The sequence below is a fragment of the Ceratina calcarata genome, unplaced genomic scaffold (genome assembly GCF_001652005.2).
Source record: "Ceratina calcarata isolate Rehan_Ccalc_2016 unplaced genomic scaffold, ASM165200v1 scaffold49.2, whole genome shotgun sequence".
In the NCBI taxonomy this organism is placed as follows: Eukaryota; Metazoa; Arthropoda; class Insecta; order Hymenoptera; family Apidae; genus Ceratina; species Ceratina calcarata.
In genome coordinates, this window is record NW_017173325.1 from 416,649 (window position 1) to 437,238 (window position 20,590).

A 20,590-nucleotide genomic window follows, 5' to 3' on the forward strand; every position below is an offset into this window, starting at 1 on the left:
ATGTGTGTACTGTAAATACTAAATAACCATTTAGAATGTAGAAAACAAGAAAATGATTTTATTAACAATCTTTTATTAATCACTAAAATCGCAGACACACGACAGCTTTCTCTCAGCTGAAATAGTTTCGTCGGAATCGTGCGTCATCCGTCCGTCGCCGTTCGAGGAGGGTGAACAAGAGAGTAGAGACCTTCCGGTAGATAACGGTCCGGCCTCAAAGGGCGATCGTCGTAGGTTAAGCCTGGTAGGCCGGGCGAAACTCTTTCTTTCCGCACACAGGCAGAGACGGACTCGCGTGGGTGGAGGCAGCCTCCTGAAGATTGCAAAGGCAATTTCCCCCAACAATGTGGTTCACTTTATTCCACGCACGCTGCGTGTGCCCGTTCTCTTGACATTCACGCGAGGGCGCACTGCCGCGTCACAGAGTTCAGCCCGTTCTTTTATTTTTCGGATACGCGACCCCACGTCCTGCCAAAGGGAGCCTCTTGTCCCGGCTCGAAGGGTTCGAGGGACTCGAGGGTCGAAGGAAAAAAGAGAAGGTCTTGAACTTTTAAACGGGTCAGTCTACTTTAATATTTAAAGGAACGCGGTCGGGTACCCCTGAAAATTTAAAAACGCGTCAAATATCGTATCGCGCGCTCTGATTAATTTTGATAAATATGACACCGGATATTATACGCGAGATAGTAATTAAAATTAGTTCATTACCGCGAAACAATATTGGACGGAATGTTAATTGATATGCAAATTGTAACGCAAATTAAAATATTAATTGTCGAAATATATACAACGAATTTATTACTTGTATTTGCATTGGTGAATCAAGATAGGATTGTTAAAACTGCTCGTGTTCATTGTTTCCATAATGCATTTGATACACACGATAAACTTCGGCTCTACCATTCCTTCTCTATCTGTTGTATCTACAATAATTAGCATTTAAAAAAGGGGGAGAAGCTTAGGGAACGGATTAATCGTGCACACAGGGCAACCTCTATCCTCTCACCTCGCCAGATACACACACACCCCCGTGAGGCAGGCTATAACGTTCCAGAAACTCGATCAAGCTTTAAGGACCTTATTTGAAATTAATGCAGCGGCGGTTGCAGTCGAGCGTACGATCCATTTGCTGTCTGGCTGCCCGGGGAGAAAATCTTCCGGCTATGTTTCCTTAGTCACGCTGCTATTTTGTCAGCCGACATCTCGAAATAGACACTTGGCCTCGTTCGCGCTCGCATGTCGCCGGGAATATAGGCGTCGCACCAGCAATTGGACGCGCGTCGCATCGAGCATTAGAGTTGCACGAGTTTCAGCAACGGGACGCGACGAAGACGTCGCTCTTCTCGGGAGACAACGTGTCCCGGGATGGAAACGCGTGTGTGCAAGTTTGCATTTCGGACGGAAACCTTCTCCTCGATATTATTCTGATCATTCGGTACAAGAGAACCCTTCAGGCGATTCAATCCTCCAGTTTTAATGCCCCATTCACTCCTCACACTGTATTAATTTTTGACACTTTGACCTGCACAGATATTAGTCCTCAATGAATCTCTAATATGAAACAGAACTCGGAGCTCTGCAATCCCAAAATTCTAATCACATTTCTAGTTTTAACTGACGCGTGTAATATGCATGCTTCATGACCTCTACTGGAATTTAAATGACGTATAAGATACGCTAATTGAAATTCCTTATGCGAAATGGTAATTAAAAAATGTTGTAAAAGACATATTTGATAAATTATTGCCATAATGAATATCACGCTGTTGATAAATTATATATATAATCATAAAATTGTTATGTATAATATATAATTTTATTTATATGCTTAAAAAATATAAAAGGAACCATTTCTCAATTTCAATCAAAATATGAAATCAATAAGCCATTTATCTATTAATCTATTTTTATTTATTGTGACCTGGTTATTAGATTCTTATTTAGAAGCTCACTTTCACGTTCTCGTGTACTGGTTACACTATCTGTAAGCCAGAAGGGAAAATTTCAAAGCCTTGTTACCTCCTGCAGAAACCAACCCCTATCATAGCGCAGGGTAAATCTAGCTTTCAGGGAGTGACTGTATCATGTGAACAGAAATATCGATTAAGCTTCTTTACCAAGCTTCCGAAAGCTGCAAGTACCTGCAGTTCATAATACAGGTACCTAAAAGCTCTGGTGACAAACGAATAGAGCACCTTTCACTTTACGGACTCTTCTGTCTCACGTTCGACTGTCATACCGACACAAAAAATGAACACTGAATCGAGCGTCCTCTCCTCCATGAATAGTCCTCGATTAAACTTAAACTTTACTGAAGTAGTATTGGAAAACAAGAAAGATTCTATGCATTTTTCTTCTAACTCCAGTATTTAAAGAGTTAAGTACAGTTAATAGGCATTTTATTGGCATTGAAGTAATCCGACCGTCTCACCATCGAAATGACGAACTTTTGGCAAAAAATTTTGTTTTTCTTCAATTACTCCTAAACCGTTGGACCTACGCGAAAATTGCATAGGACCTTTCTTGTAGAGAACGACGAGATCTATAATTTCCATGTAAAATTTCTTCACTAGCGTCTATAGTTTACGAGTTATTGACGAAAAATGAAAAAACAGTTTTTTGCAAATTACTCATAAACTATCGAAGCTAACGAAAAGTTTTTATACAGAAATCGTAGATCTCGTCGTCCTCTACAAAATAGTCCTATAAATGCCCCCCTAAGTCGATCCGTTTGGGAGTTATGGGCAGAAAACAAAAATTTCGTAAAATCTGAAGGGGGTACCCCTTGAAAAATCTCGGAAAAATAAAAAATTTTTTTTTTCTCAAAATATCGAAAAATATCGAAACATTCTAAAAGGCGTCAGAAATTTGCTACCATTGTTTAAGTATATAGCCTATACATCCTTAAGAAACCGCAGTAGATAAATCTGTAATTAGTCAGACATGAGAAGAGAAGAGAGAATCATGAATATAACATTGAATTGTTTCAAGCTAATAAATTGCAGTCTATCTGATCATATAATTCACTTCCCACGTGAATTGCATAAAATATAAATGTAGTAAAAGTTGATATTACATTTTGAAACATACCCACTATATCAAACTGCAAACATCCCTGATTAAATATTTCAAACAAGAGAACTCTTTGAAATGCCATTCACGTTTATTTTACGGGATTCAAAACTAAAATGAAGGAAATTGTGTCGGCTCTTCGTCCCGGGAATACACGTCGAACGAAACTTAAAGAAAGTTCACTGAGAGCGGCGCGAGTCGGTCCCGACGAGTCTGCTGACACTTAGCTCTCCGGTAGTGTTTGAATAAGAGTGTCGAGTGATATACATGCAGATTTCTCTTCTCGCAGTTGCCATAAGTGACTTCATCATCTATGCGGCAAGTTTGCCAAGCGAAAGTTTAATTCGATGAAACTTCATTCAGTCCCGGCGTCGGAATCGGTTGTCCCTGAATTACATTTCGGCTATGTACATGAGTCCAGTGAGGAATTACCGCCAGCCGAGATTTCAAGCATATCCCTAGACAAACGTTTTCGTTCGTCCTTTAATAACTTCAATCATTCTGTTTCCTGTTATTACTTCTACAAAACGTCTACAGAATTTTGTCAGATCAAAAACGATCGTTCTATACACGATTTATTTTTTTAAATAAATAATTGTAATAATAATCATTTACACTCATTTCAACGGGGAATTAATTTTCCCTGTAATATATAAAAATATTATCGCCATAGCCGAGTACTATTACAACAGAAATTCGATTTCTGTCATAAAATAATGAGATGAAAAATGTCTTCGAACTACTTAAAACACTCAATTCCAGCGTGTAACAATTTTTACGGTAGAAGGGTCGTCGGATTTATTACGAGGACCGGCACTACGGACGAGCGCGACCGATGGGCTATCTTTTCCATAATTTCCACAGAATTTTCAAACGCCTCGGCTGCTGGCGGTAAGTGAGAAAGCGGCCCCGGCCCGAATTGGCGATACGGTTGGCCTGGAATGGCCCGGTAATAACTCAACTCGCATCCACCGCACACCTACTCGATTGTGCCCGTAACTTTCGCGCAGGGGAGGGCGGTGGGTTTTGAATCGCGCTGCCCCGCAGCCGTGAAGGAATATTACGTGTCTGACTTAAACCCGTGCAACTACTACGGATTCATTACAGTCGGCTTGTTCCGCGCATCGACCGTGATCCCGTCTTTCCACCACAGCATTTCATTATATTTTTCGCCCCCTCCGCGCTCACCGGCCATCGTGCGTTACGCGCATTTAAGTTTATTTCATTATAGAAAGAGAGAGGATAAAATCCTGTGTGATAATGTCGCGAACGCGTGTGAAAGATTTAATGGCGTCAATTAGAACAAATGAAACGCGCATGTAGAAGTGGATAAATATTTTTTGCGAGGATAGAGTATTATCTGAAACGAAAGGAATTCTTGTTTTAATTTTTTTCTCTTAGTATGATTCAGATTTATTAGTATGGTTCCTCTCGGAAATTCGGCAAGGTGTAATGAAAATCTGGTTCGTTTCATCAAACTGAAAATTGAACAACCCTTTATCACGGTTGACAAAAAGCTACCGCCAATGTCGTTAATGATGCCCCTGTAATGCACTGGACGGAAACGGAGCAATTAAAAGAAATCAGATTACACTTCGCTTCTGGGAGCCTGCTTTCGCCGTTTGTACGTTCTTAATTATTGCGTACACGCTTTCCATGCATCGGGCTCTAGCCGAGATCAAAGCAAACGAACATGCGAGTCAACAGCTGACGAACCCGCCTAACGAGTGACTTTATTCGCGATATCGCGTCCTGTCGCCGCTATTATTACAACAAAAAAAGAAGGAAACAGGGAATTGTGTCGCGCAAAAGCAAGGAGAAGCCGAATAATAAAGAGTTTTTCAACGCAGGATGAAGCTAGGACGTACACCTGTTAATTTCGCCTAATTTTCCATAAATTATTTCGCAGAAGCCTCAAAGCGTTCGTTTCTTTTTTTCCGAGCCAGGAAAAACACGGGTACAATGGCCGACCTTGCGTTACGATGAATATTTTAAAATGTAAAATTGTTTCTCCTAAGTGGGAAGGAATTTTATGTTTCAATTTGCAGTAGGAAGATGCAAAAACTCGGCGCACCTAAAAATCTAACCATGTTAAAAATGTAGTTGAGTGACGTGCATAATTAGGAGCATTAAAAAAGGAAGAGAGTAACGGCTGGGGGAGAGTTACTCGTTATTCTACGGTGTTATTGAGGTAATAGTTGTGGCAGAAAGTTCACGATAATAGATACGTTCTGTAAAGTGCAAGGTTGATTAATCGCGGACACGTTTCACGTTTGCCAAGAAGTATCGCATAATTGTTAATAATTCTCAGTAAGTTATGACTTGCCGGAAGCGATCAATCAGGCTTGCCGTTCCACGAGGGGCGGAATATCTTAATACTTTTAACTGTGATACATCAAACATTGATATTTCCACATCATTTGATTCCGTTCTCCACGCTTACGCCATTATACGATACATAGTCGCTAATGCCAAACGAATATGTAACCCGAAGGAAATACAAAATCCAAATCTATTGACCGTAACAAATTCGCAGATTCCATGCGAAAAACAAATAAAGAAAACGATTATTTTTTTTCTCATTATTGTGCGTGGGGCTCTGGGTTGGTATCGTCGTCGAGGCCCCTCCGGTTTCCATTAAAAAGTCCCACTTACAGCACGAAATGTAGCAATTAATCAACGAAAACGGAAAAACTCGTGCCAGGAAAAACTGTGCCAGTCACCGACCCATTATTACATCTGACGGAGTTTAAGGAAGATGTAGCAAAAGGGTAATGGCACGTTTACATTGTAGGCGGGTACGTCGTCGGGGGGTGAGGGGGAAATCGATATCGTTTGCGTTCAGGCCTGTGGGAAACTGCGGGATGGATCTTAAACCGCGATTTCTTAGCCGCGAGTGAAACCGTGTCGCGCGACAACAGGAATTACGCTGGATTCGTTTGTGTACTAACCAGCTAAACACGGTTCGGCTTTCCATCGCGAAACTCGTGTTCCGAGGATTACGATAATCTACTTTATATAAAATCACCTGTATTTCTCTGGTATAAAACAGCCTAAACAGGCAAATTGTCACCTTAAGTAGTTAATGAATTAAAGTTTAATTGTAACTTGAGAATTATTTGTCAGAAGTCGTAACAATTACTGTCTAGCGAATTCTTTAATTGTCTGTTGAATCGTTTAATGGTCCTCATTTGTGAGGTACGGAAAATCCGAAGTTTCTTCGAAAAATCCAGTTCTTAAGCGATCTGGCGATCCACTATTCCACTCGACTGTTCTCGAGAGTATCAGATTATCTTCGACAAGCTGTTCTCCAGCGTATCTTCGAGCTTCTGTGTATCTGTGTCTGTCGAAAAACGTTGGAAGCTGTTCGAGGAAATTCAAAAATCGTTCGTCCTCGAAAAGTTTCGAGGAGGAATTCGGATTAATCATCCTTATCGTACGCCGGAGAAGGAACTCGGACATCAGTCGTAAACGTTGGAAGGAATGAAGGAAGATAAAGCTTTCGCTCAATTGTTCCTTTAAAACCCTCTAATCCCGATGCACGTTCCCCACGTGCTCGTTGTTTAAGCTCAATTGCCCCGCTGGCAATCGTTTGCGAGTCCTTTCTTGTCAATGGGCCGAGGAAAATCACCGAACGAACAGAGGAACGAGGGACGGAACGGGCGACAGGAGGGGGGGAAGGCGGCGAACCGGTTGCCGGTGCCTCTTCACCGTGGCTTCAACTTGCATGGACAATTCTCCCCGTCTCGTTACCTTCGTGAACGAAGGAACAGAGATTCAGCCACTTCAGACAACCACCGTGCCGCGTCCCGATTTAGAGAAGATTTGTCTCCGATGACTCCGAAGAATCATCCCGCCCGTATACCAATGAAATTTCTCCAATTTTCCGGGTCGCGTGCAACTTATTACACCGCTTCTTCCCTTACCTCGTCGTCGTTCGATGATCGCCAGAAGCTGAACATTTTTAATTCATCATTTCATGACGATTTGTATTATAAATTAATTTTGCTAAATTATTTGCTAATCCAATTGACATTCTGAACACCCAATTACTGAATAATATGCACTGTATGGTAGAGAAAATTTTTATACACAAAACACTATTACTTCAACGTGCTATTTGCTAATACGAACATAGTCTGCTTCTCATCAACGGTTCAATATCGCTAGCCCGAGTTGATCCGCGGTTCCATTAATCTTTGCATCGACGGCAGTGACGTTCCTCGTCCTTAACGCTCCTCTCTTTTTTTTTTTTACCGGCCGGCCGGTTCCAATAACGTCAATCCGACGAAATGGAACGGGCACTTTCTTTCAGCCGCGCTATCACTCTATCGTGCCGGTTTTCTGCGCGGTTTTCGAAAGGCGTACGTACGGTGTGTACGCGAATCGACACAAAAAGGCGGGATAGCGGGCGCGGCGCAGCGCTCGGAAACACCTTTCACATCGGATTGATCGAACGAATCTGGAGCAGAATGTTCTGCGTGTTATACGCCCGTACAACCGACCCCGGGCGACTGTGTGCACGCTCTTCTATTCGCTCTTTTACGCTGTTTCAGTATCAACAGTTCTACCTCATAAATACGTATACGCGATTGGTAATACAGATTTCATGCTACGCACACTCATCTTCGTTTTCACAAAATTGAATGAATGACAATCACTGGACTACAGATTTGATGCATTTATAATAAAACTGAGTTGTACAGAGAATATAAATAATGCATCAAAATTATAATTATTATTTTTAAGAAAGGAAAATTTAATTATTAAATTATCTCAACTAAGATTTCATTTTGCATAAAAATCCGCAGTCCACCGATCACGTGTCGTTTGTACATAAAAGTTAAAAAACGCTGTAACTGCGTTCTTCGAACTATTCTAAATACGGCTAAGTAATATGTACGTATGTCGCGGGCCGATTGCTGATACGAAGTTCCAGGTAGTACAAATGATATTTCTTGCCTGGTTCGGGCAGCCATAATTGTTTGCCGGGGCCCCGCGAATTTATTGGACCCTCGCACAAGAGAGTCAGAGGCCGATGTTGCCAAACTGCAACACATTGATAGCGACGCGTAATCTGTTCCTGTTTACAGAAATTTATTGGCGCGAAATCCGGTGCCAACTATGGAACGCGACGCCTCGTTGTCGCTCTCTCGCTCTCTCTTTCCTCTCGGCAAACAGTGTTAATGTTCGCCACCCTGTGCCCGTGCGTGTCGCGTTATTAAAGCACCGGCCAACTTCTTCTGTGACATTTCCAAGCCAAGGGGAACCAGCTGAACTTTCCTACGCTACCTTATGGAATGATCCTATTCTTTTATCGAAGTTTACCTTTGAGCACTTAAAGGGCATCTCTGTCCTATTCTGCGACGTGAATTTTATTCGTCTGACACTGTCTACAATTTCTACGAATTGTTGCATACAATCGTTGGGTTAAACGTCGAGGCAATTTCAAGACCAGCATAATTGCATTAATTGGGATTTTCAGGAACTTCGAACAAAGACTGAGGGGCAGCAATCTGGCACACGTTGCACGCAAGCTTGCCGCAAAAGACACGCAAGCATGTAATGTTAGGGACGTTGCACATGCCCTTAATTTAGGGAACCAGTTCTACATCCCAACTTCTACAAACTTTAGGTAACCTCGTCGGTTTATGATACGCGGTGAACGTTATTGAGAAGCAAGAAACAAGTACTCGAACTCCCTAATTAAAACACCGAATTTCCATCTATAGACACGTGATAACTGAACCCATACCGTTCGTATCAATATCAATCGCATGTGTACCGTCATTATTCATCAAAATTTGCAATACTCAGCATAAAAATTAAAACCGCTTAAACGTCTAATTAAAATTTCTTAAAAGACTTGTAGCCTTTAGTGCCGAGAATGTAAACTTTATTGCCACTATTATAATTAATAATTCATAATCAGTCAAAGTAAAAAGAGTGAATGAAGTTGACAGTGAGCTAATTTCTGCAGCAAGCGAACGCTTTAAAACGATCAAACGAAAGCGTTCCAGGAAGAGGGTCGGTTTCTTATAAAAGAGCTTTAGCCGTAAGTCAAGCAAGGGAGATCCGGCTTGCACACTGGACGTTAATACGGCCGGTGCTTTCTTCCCTCGAAACTCCCGTTCCCGAAGCGGAGCGCGAGAGAGGCAAACGCGAAGATTAGTGCGCGTCTCGTGCCGTTCTTAAATGCAACGTGCCACGGATGGCCGACAAGGTACTCAACGTGGAAGCCACGATAACAAAAGCTTTATGCAGTCGGCCGGTACGCGGTGTACGTCCGGACGTTAAGGAAAATAATTTATGCCGGATTCGTGGGAAATGTTTGCGGATTCCATAATTTCTTCCACCGAGCTAGACGCCTTACATATTTTCCTTAACGGCCCCGGCTATCATAAATTCCCAGCTTGCCGCGTCCATTAATTGCGGTTAATGCTATAATTTGTTGCCGACTTATCTTTCCTCGAAGACAAGTATCTCCAGGGACGTTCCCATAATTGATGCAGTAATAAGACACTTCGGTGCAGTGACACGAATGTATTTCTACTGGATCGAGATACAAGAAAAAATTGCTAAATACTATTTAGCGTAGATATTTATCGTGAAATTTAAATCATTCTGTGATAAAATGTCCAGTCTGATCTATCTCGGACGATATACTGTTATAACAAATGTGTTTACATTGCATATGAAATTATTCATGAACAGCGTAGCGTAGAAGCGATAAGGGGAATAAGGATTACAATATAAATCAATGCATTTTGAATGGGTTTCGTCCAAGACAGTGTTTTCAAGCTAAATCCTCTAGCCGATGCAAGCGTTTAACACCGTTGGCTGGTTTCTGCCAGAGAATTCCCCGGATTCCCCGCGAACGCGACCTCTCTCGTGTCACGACGCTCTCAAAGATCGTATCGCGTCGCGGAGGGTTGCGTGGCAGCTGACCCGACGACAACGAGAGCATTCCTGCAGCCGGTGTGTACGTACACGGGAACCGTAGACCCGAGTCCGAGAATCGGAGCCAACAGCAGCAGCAAGCAGTCGGTGCTCGAGCGCGTCAAGTAGAAGTGGTCTGCGCGTAACCCGTCCGCGCCTAGACGGCTCGCAGTAGAAAACCGAGCGCATGCGTCGCCGTCGTGGGAGACGTCCGTCCCGCAGAATCATTTCGCGCCGCGACGCCAAGAGCGGCACCCCGCATCCGTGTAAACGCGGCTGGTCCATGTGCGTACGACGTCGTTCGTCGCGTGCACGTCGTCGACGAGCAGGACGACGAGCGTAACGTATAATCTTGCCCCGGTATACGACGTGAGCGTGTCGACCCCCCCGTGCGTGTACGATCCGATCTACGGTGATCCAGTGAACGGTCGATCAAATGAAAGTATTGAATGAGTGTCACTCAGGAATTTCGTTCATCCTTTGGACGCATTAACGAGGGAAAGACTGGGTGAGAAAGAAAATGCGGAGGGTGAGCAACAACGATCGCGGAACCCGGCTCGCGATGATCGCAAAGGATCCACGTGTGATGAAGCGTGGGTTTCGTCGCGGTTACGGCAGCCGAGCTTTCGACACGGTGCTGGTTAAACCGCGCCTCTGAGGATCTTGCGGGATTTTCCGGCTCGCCGCTCGCGCTCTGCGGATTCCTTGATTCCGCGCGAACAACCGTGTATCGGCAATCCGTCCGCGGGATTTGACGCGTGATTTATTGCACGCGCGAGTTTCCGTGGATTGTTTCTGCTGCGGTTCTCCGGATTTCGGTTACCACGCGAGATTGCCCCGCGTTATCCTTCGCCCGAATTTATAGCGCACGCGGACGATTAACTGTACCCACCCCGGCGCCCGCCGCCCGATTGGATAACCCTTTTTCTCGGTGCTGGTCCCAGCCTCGGCTGGTGGTACCTCGCGAGTTCCGTTTTCCTGTACGACCGTCGACGTCACAGTGAATTTACTAATCACGGTAGTTGCCGACTGGTGCGAGTCGCGTGAAGCAATCTCGCTGAGTGAAAGTACGAGATACGTGTGAAACGTGCGAAGGCTACCGAGTGCGAAGGGGCTCCGGTGGCTCATTTCGAAGCCGATTCAACCCGATCCGACCCATAAATCTCTCCCGGTGTGTACCAGGTTCAGCTGATAAAAACGATCGGCGGTGAGGACGATTGAACAAAGTGTTAAAAATGCTGTGTCGTTGGCTCACCGTTCTGATACTCGCTGCTTTTCTCCTGGTTATCGAAGGGATCGCGGTCACTCAAGGTACGTGCGCCAGAATTCGTTCTCACAAATTCGCGGCAGCTACCAACCCCTCGCCGTCGAGGCGTTCGATTTGCTCTTCGAATCCTCGAGATAAGAGCTCCCGTAGGCTCCTCGAACATGCATGGCCCAGACATTTCGACCTTCCGACAGTATTTCCTCAAGGTCGACGAACACGACATGTCCTTTCTACTGTTTGCAACTGTATCTTGTCAAAACGATAAACGAGTACGTGTCAAACCTGAACGTAGAACTTTAAGGACGTTCTGGAGGCTTCTTTTACTCAAACTGCATGCATTACATACTACGAGTAATTTTGTCTGCAATTTGGTATCGAATGATTTACACTTTCAACACGTATTATTGATAGCGTTTGAACAGGTTTTACATATGAACTCTCGTTTTACCTGTTTGTTCTGAATCTCCATGAAACAGTTCTCGCAAATGGTATTTTATTTCGAATATCGTTGAAGTGGAATGTATTTTGTAGAGAAAAAACAAATGTTTTTTTAGCTTTGTAACAAATTATTCATGTTTCATGTTTTTTAAAAACTGAATCAGCATCTATGAATTATTTCAAACGCGGAGGCACTTAAGGTTGCATGAGCCTTTAATTAAGAACACAGGATTCTAATTTTAACAGTTGTTGGATATTATATTAGTAAAACACTGCAAAATTTTAGAGATTTTAAAGAACTGTTTCCAAGTTATTATTAGTTTTAGTATATATTCTTATTATTTCGAATTCTTATGTTGAATGGTAATACTTTGACTTTATTTATGACAGAATATACATGCAACAATGACAGAACTTTGTAATTTTGTATAATTGTTAATACACGTTTAGGTTTAAAAGTGAAATAGTATGAACTACGAGAATGTTATTTAAGATATACAGTAAAAAGTGGGAATTGTAGAAGTTATAAACAATTTCAAGTCAAGTAAAATCCTATATAATAAAAAAGTGTCAAAACCGAATATCAGAATATTAGAAATTACACGTTAAAATTTGTGACTAAAAAAAAACAGTTTTATAAACCTTATTTCTCTATAAATATCATGTTTTCTTAAAGTTTATCGCTTGAAATATTGGACGTTTCAACTGAAACTTTTGGTAGACATCTTATGGCTCATAGAGCCTTAAACGTAGCATTGTGGTAGGCCATCGGCAGGGCAAATAATTTGCTCGGAACTTGCATAACTCAGAGTGTCTACACCATTATCAACACTAACTTGCCGGGCAACTGCGTTGTAAGTCTCATCCGCCGATAACCCGAGGGCCATAAAAGACAGTACAATTAATTTCGACGCCTTAACAACTCTGGTACACGCGCGGGCACGGTTACAGGCGCCGCATTAGAACGCGCATCATTCACCTTTACATCTCACACTCTCTCTCTCTCCCTCCATCCCTGTGTGTCGCATAATGCGGCTGCTCGCCCAGCCCAAGTATCTCGCCGAGTAGTTTATGAAGCACTCTGGGAACAGACGAGCCGAGTTTAAGTTTCGAAGCTAGAAATTTCACCCCCTCCCACGAACCCCAGGTCTGCCTGCTTCACGCGATTGCCCGTTTACAACGCATTTCAACCGGACTGATACCACTTTATGTTATCAATAGACATTCCAAAAACGGTAACACCAGTGAAACAATCTTTAAAGTATGCTATAAATTCAAATACAGGTCTAGATTGAAAGATTATAGGAAAAAAATACGCAATATTTGTTCACGTTACGATTTCTACTGTCCGGCTTATGAAATTACGTATAAAATCATAGAAATAGAAGTCAGTGAGTAGAAATTGTTCGGTGAACAAAAATTGTATCATTTATTATAGTCTAAGCTTTTTCTATTATCTATCGAGTTTGAAATTTGATTGCTGTATGGGTCGTCGACCGCAATCTCGAGTGACAATGGGAAAGACGCGTTAACAGAGATTGCGCATGTAACGCAGGCTTAATGGACAGCGCGTTTACAAATTAAGCAAGACGTTGCTAGGGCGTAGCGCGGTTGCGAGCAAAAGGTAATTGAATAATTAAAAGTCACCGCGGCTGCGCTTCCATCCGCTGGAAAATGCAACGTCCGCGACGACGACGACGGGACGCTGACACGTTGCGGGCGAAGCAAATAATCACCAACCGTAATTGTGCAATCAGAGAAACGCGTTAGTAGCACTGGTGTTCAAGTGGCCGCGGGAATATTTCGCGCGAACAAGGCGAAACAATTCGAAATCTGTGCTCGAATGAAATATGGAAAACTTTTCATCGCTTTTCACTGTGCGTTGTGACAGCCGGCTCTCCTACGGTTTATTTACCGTCCCGAAATGAGCGTTTATTTTAAGCGGATTACAGGATGAAACGCGGCCAAATTGTGACGCTCGGAATCAGGTATCGATTTGTCGAATCGTCGACACGATTTTCGATTAGACAAAAGGCGATTGCTGGAACGGGCGCGGGTCGGCCGTTGAAAAACTCGAGACGGACGCGTACCGCATCTGAAATTCAAATGATGAAAAAATTATGCGGTGCCCTGCCGGCCGCGAAATTATTAATGAATAATTGAACACGTTATGTCGATTCGACGGACCTACAGAAAAACTACAGGATCAATACGCGGATTTCCCAAAACGGAATAAATTGTTGGAAGAATATGCATGAATATAGGTGAAGACCGGGGCTCGTTAGAAGTTCTGTGGGTCATTAACGAGTTTACGTTGTCAGCGTATATTAAAACGCGGATTTTTCGGGCCGAAACAAACGTGATGAACGACGGACGAGAGTTGGTACAAATAATCGGATCTTCGGGCGATAACAAACTTTCAGGTGCGCGCGTAGGCAAAGCTCGTACATCACCGTGTGCTTGGGAGCGGCGCATTGTCCACATCACGTGCACGCGCAGCCGTGTGCTAAAATTAAATCGATTTCCGTTGGCACGTTATTTATCGCGGCGAATTCAATCGTCGAGAAGATCTCGCGCTTACGATTTTTCTCCTGTAATCGCGCCCCGGGACCCCCGCGTCATCCGTGTCCCGTGAAATCGGCTCCTCTTTCAGCGGAAATTGGGAATACGTACATAGACTGTAGTTGTCAGATACAGAAAAAAAGATCCTGTACAATTTCATTCTAACTCGACTTATTAAGTATTTGACGATTAACGAAATAATTAATGGATTCGTCCTGAAGTATTCGAGATGGAAATAAATTGTATACGACCTTTCTTGTAGGTAATAGTAGTACTTACAACTTTTATTAAAAGCATTTTTCGAAATTTCAACAAAAAAAAATTTTTCAATTTTTTCGAGATTTTTCAAGGGGTACCCCTTCAGATTTGGCAGAATTTTCGTTTTTTGCCAATAACTTCCAAACCATTGAAGCTAGCGAAGAATTTTTATACAGAAATTATAGATCTCGTCGTCCTCTATAAGAAAGGTCATATGCAATTTACCCATAGGACCAACGGTTTAGGAGTTATTGAAGAAAAACGAAATTTTTTGTCAAAAGTTCGCCATTTCGACGGTGGAATGGTCGGATTTTGTCAGTGCCAATAAACTGTCGAGTAATCATAGTTAACTCGTTAAATATCGAAGTTAGAAGAAAAATACATAGAAAACCCTTCTTGTATGTATGTATCTATTCGGCAAACGCGTAAATACGATACTAGCGGGATTCCAGCCACGTTCATGGGATAAAAGCCTCGTGGGCTGTTGAGCCCTTTTACTATTACTCGTTACTCGTCATCGAGCGTTTACTTCGCACAAAGGATCGCTTCAAAGCTATTTCGCACGTAAAGCCTGTTACCATGGAAAACCACGTTCGTTATTTTTTAACGAAATAATCAACCGGTTTCTTGCTTTATCCGACAAAGTACTGGTTCTTTAATTCCCAGTTATATACTGTTTCTGGCCCACATTAAACGAGCATTCAGTTTTATGTTTACCAGTTGCCTTTTTTTTTTAACGTAATCCAAATACCCAGCGTGTTGTAAAAAAATCAATTAGTTCCATTTATTACACATAAATCATAATATGGGTAGGATCAAGTAAGGTCAATTCCACGTTTACGGCCTAGGAGGGAACAGGCCCGGAAGTAGAGAGGAAAAAAATCTTTATGAAAGCATTACCGAGTTCCTTATTATTATCAGGCAATAAACAACCGTAGGACTCGTAGCGGCGGGAAAACTTTGCCGTCGTTGTCTCAAAGAAGATTGGAAAGAAACGTTTAACTACCATTAAACCGCGTTTTCCGTGAAACTTATTATTTGCTTCCCGGTCGTAGTAAAGGAAACTTCCGATAACATGCGATCTCGTTAGTTTTAATATCCTCTGCGAGGATAATGCGGAAGATATTGTCAATTCTATCTTGACGTTATTAATTGTCAGCTGGTGTAAAGAAGCTAGCTCTAACTTTTCACTGTTTAGTTCAATTGTCAAAAAAGAATTCAATTTTCAATCCAAGCTTTGATGAATAATATATTTGACGGGAATGTAATCGCTATTTAAATATTCTTTTCGTGTATCTTTTCAAGACTTATGTAATATATAAAGAGGAATACAGGAGTAAGAGTTTCTCGATATAACACAGGAGTCTCACCACCCCTGGAAATGGTGAAACCAAGAAAAGAGCATGATTTATGATCCTACACTGAAGTTATGGAGATTTTTGCGATATGCTACGCGGGTAGCTGAGTTCACCTCAAGAAAGTCGTCTAACCAACGCAGATATCGATTCCCATCGAAATTTGCCAATGGAATATATTTCCGTTGCACGCGACTATTCGCGTTTGCGAATAATCATTGCGCCACATTACTCATTATTATCACCTTATCGATTCGCCGGGGACAGAGATACGTTAAACAATTCCATCGTTGGTCAAGCGAACCGTTGCGAACTGTAACGCGAGCTTTAATTGCTATCAAATATTGCTCAGTTTATTGTACGCTATTATAGCGTTCAATCGGTAACGGTAAACTGCGACGTCCAAACGTATAATTTGCAAGCAAATAGAGTGGATGATTCGAGTCGACCGTCTGTACCGACATATTAATAATAATATGTATTTTATATACATTTTTCTGTAACAAATTAATATTCCTTTTTAATTGTCATAAGATTTGTTAGATATTTAATAATTGTCATTAATTTCAAATGTAAATTAAAAAATCATTTAGAGTTGTATGAGTCATAAGATCTCTGCCAAAACTTTAAGACATGTAATAGTCATAAGAATTATGACATAAGAATTCAAGATGTAATAGCTTTTTTAATAAGTTTGCAAAGTTTCTAAAGTTTTGTACATTGTTTTATTAATGTGATGTGTGTAATAATTGTTAAAATTGCAATGCTTTGTCATTGCTTTTATGTAGGAGTTTATACGATCTTGGTTATTTGCAAATGGTTAGGCGCATGTGAAAATGTTCTGACAACGAGTACCGTGTTTATTAACACCCGAAGATGCAGAACAAATAGGCAGCGTATCGATTTAACAGATACATGGGATGGACATGAATACATACATATATATGGGTAACATTAAGTAAACTGCGATATTGGTACAGGGATCATTTGAACGCTAATAGTTTAATCACGACAATTTGCTGATAATGACCATGGTATCAGCGTTGCGTGCTGACCCCGTATCGCCGACATATTAGACGAAGATTTAGACGCGCCCGAAGGCATTCCGAAGTTCGAAATTACCTTGATATGTACATACACGCGTGTGCATATTCATGTAGAACTTGGCGTTATGTGCAGTGAAAATGTTGTCTCAAGTTCAAGAACGTAAACCTTGGGATACACTGGTTTAACGTTATTAAGATTAGCGCATAATCTCCTGTTTGTAAACTATGTGTTCTCTATGTCGAAGAGGATTAAAGACCGCATAATACAATCTTTCGATGATCGCAATTTGTCACGATTAAAGCACGGCGCATTTTAGAGCGCGAATTTGTTAATGAAACGAATGAAACAAGTCTTCAATCTGAGAATTCTAAACGTTAACTTCGTTCATACGAATTGCGAGCGTATTCTCGAGGCGAATTCAAAGATCACCGTGAACGACAATTAAGCAAATTGAACGGTGAAATCTAATTTAACATACAACGATTAAACGGGAGCTTCGAGGTACACGCAACTTCCCGCGAGTCCTACAATTTCATCCGTTGCAAATTCCCCTCCGCGTTCCTCCTAAAATCGAATATACGCAAAATGAACCGGCGTATTCTTACAGTAATTCACTCTCTGAATTTAACTCGCTGAATTCTTATCAAGAGTTCATAGAAATTATTTAAATTAAATCTAATCTCGTTGCAGTTGCGGAAAAGTCCAGAAAAAGTATCCGGCAACAAATTTCGTGTAAACTGCGTTGTTGCACTTTAGAGAACTCGAAAGTTGTACGATTATACGACCGTATTATGGTATCGATCCTTGCGAGCAGTAGTTCCAGGATGTTTATCGAAGTCGTAGTATAGTGATAGCGAAGGCTCTTCATCAATGACGCGAAAATCGCCTTTTTGGTACAATAAAGTAGCTGCATTTACGATGCTCCGTATGACCATAAATTGTCTTTTTACAACATCGTTCGCAGTAGCAACTTTTACAGGCACTGTTAGTAGATTTTCAAGTTTTCATTTCGCTTTTAATTCGACACGTCTCCAATCAACCGGTGAAATATTGGAAAAAGGAAATTGATGGTGGTCTCGAACAATGCGCCGCGTGTTCTCGTTCGAAATTGAAAAGTTCAATTAATAAATTTCGTAGCTTCATTCACAGCAATGTTTATAATGGTTTCTTTTACAACGCTGTTTTGGCTGTTCCTCCTCTGCGGTTTTACGGCACGGTTGAACTTCTAACGGATATTCCCTGGCAGATTTATAACTTTCGTTCTTCGAAGCCGGAAGCAGCCTCATAATGAAACTTACGCCGCGCCACGCCACTCCGAGCTGTACCATACCGTGGCGATCGTAAATTTGTTCTTTCATAACGCATCCCGTGAAGACACGGGCCGCGTGACGGTTTCGAAGGGACATCGCGTGGCCGCTTCCCGGATGATCGTTAGTAACGTTGGCGAACGTTTACGTCAGTTTATGGAGGAGTTCGCTATGCATAGAACATGTCAAGCAACTTTTTCAGCAAAATATTCCGCTCGTATACCGCGCTCGATAATGATTGATGCATCGTATGCCCACACACTGCGGAAAGGGACCTAGAATTTATGGCTCCATTCCCATGGATAAGAGGGTCTCTTTTGTGCGATATCCCACGAGAGCATGATTGCGGGACACACGGAAAATACATTCGCGTGGGCGATGCCCACGTAATTAAAAGGTCTCCCTAAATTATCTATCGACGTTTCCTTTTTTTTTCCAATCGTCCACCCACTACTCTACATTTCCTTTTAGATATTCTTTTTTTTCAAACCGGACTTTCTCGCTGGCATGGACTAGAATATACGGGACGCTGAACTCGTAATATATGTATCCTCCTCCTCTCCGTTATTCATTTGAATCATTCTCTCGGAAAGCTTATTCGTATTGGTCGGAACAAAATTCTGTGCATACAGGAACGTTCCCATTTATGACACAAATAGGCGAATCATTTTTTTAACAACAGAATATTAACTCTGTTTAATCTTGTGGACCGTTCGTAATAGTGAAATACTAACGAACGTCATCCGCAGGATTAAAGCTTTCATTCCGGCTGAACGGGATTTAATTAAAATAGAAAAAACTGTTTTTCGCCGAAGAAATATAGCGGCTTACTAATTACCGAATGACAAAACGGAAGGGGGAGGGGGTGAAAGGAAAGGGTGAGAGGGAGCAGCGGGAGGAGGGGGCGGGAGTTAACTGTGACGACACAATTACGCAACTGAGGCCCGTGTTCCCGTCGAGTTCGCGGACATTGCTTCCGTAATTACCTGGCGCACGCCTCGCATGATCAGTTTCAATTTGCGAAAAAAGCTTAGTCGGCACGGTAGGGGAAAAAAGTCGGGCTGCCACGTGAAATTTATCGCGCAGTTTCAGTAGTCACAGATAGGTACGACCGATGGTGGGGGGAGGGGGGTACGGTGGGGTCCCGAGTTTTACGCTCCCGTTTTATTTTCTCGCGTTACTCCTCCAACTCTCTCGCTCTCTTCTCTCTTTTTTTTTTTTTAAACAGTTATTGCGCGAGATAATTTATTTGCTTCGTTTCTCTCTTTCATTGACAGTTTGCAGCTTTTTTCAAAGCAGAGCTGCCTGTCCGTTGTTACAATTCTTTCAGTTTTTATTATCAAAGAAGCGATCGATACCTAGTTTCCAGATGCTTTATTGGTATGAATGTACGTCACGATTTTCAGGGATTATTGAAATCTTCTTTTGCCTAATGACAAGCTATCTTTGATCCCTCGATACCCTCTATATCCCCCAGTTTCGAAGCTGTAATAATTAATCCGCTTCGCATAATGAAAGTTCTCTTGGCTTCCATGCTGCAAAAGAGAAATGTAACTCGCCTCTTTCATAAAATATCTTCTATAATACAATTTGTATTGTGATTCATGTTTTACTTTTCCAATTACTAAAATACTTACGATAATAATTGACTTAGTAATCTCCGGGTTAATGAAAGAAAATATATTTCCATATATCACGTATTTAAATGGTCGACAAATAAGAGACATGAAACAGTAATGGAATCAGAAGAAAGCTATTGATTCAGACCGTTTCACGGTTCGACAGTGCCACGCGCAGAGCAATTACACGGAACCATGAAACGAAGGAGAGGCAACCCCATTTATTTTCCATCCCCGTGCGTGACGGCTTGGCGTAGGCCAAAAAGGGAGGGTCTCGCCTAAACGGACAATCCGGATAATCTTCCTCGATGAGAATGATGACTCTGACATTCTTTCGTCCCCTCGTCGACGAATCAGCGCGGTAATAATTACCGACCGATTCGACTGGCAACGGGGCAGGGGAGATTTCAATGGAGTTCGTTATTACGTTTCAATTAGCCAGTCTAGATACTTACAATAATTGCAATCGATTACGTTATTACAAGAAACTGAGTAGTTCTAACGAGACGAGGAACAAAGACGGATGGGACGCTTGCTAATTTCCTGTTCGCACCAGCGTCTCGTAGCTTCGAGATTAACCTTCTGTCCGAGATTTCGTAACTGGACGCAGATTTATAAATGACCCTACTCGAATTGAAGAAATCACATTTCATCAGGCTTTTTTTATTATAATCGCTTTCATAGTAATTTTCTGTTTCATCGATGCAGTATTACATATACATATAC

The 20,590-nt window shown here is 42.0% G+C and overlaps 1 protein-coding gene across 3 annotated transcripts in view; it reads left to right on the forward strand.

Annotated features, from left to right (window-relative positions):
- Window positions 1-20,590, forward strand: part of dpr1 (defective proboscis extension response 1) — a 524,556-nt gene that overhangs the window by 207,534 nt on the left and 296,432 nt on the right. Inside the window, exon 1 of one of the 3 annotated variants that reach the window (XM_018029633.2) lies at window positions 10,173-11,322. The exons of the other annotated variants lie outside the window; for them this stretch is intronic. Within the exon in view, the coding sequence (XP_017885122.1) occupies window positions 11,247-11,322 (76 nt within the window). The 5' untranslated portion in view covers window positions 10,173-11,246. Of the gene's footprint in view, window positions 1-10,172; window positions 11,323-20,590 lie in introns of those variants that run through there. 3 annotated transcript variants of the gene reach the window in all.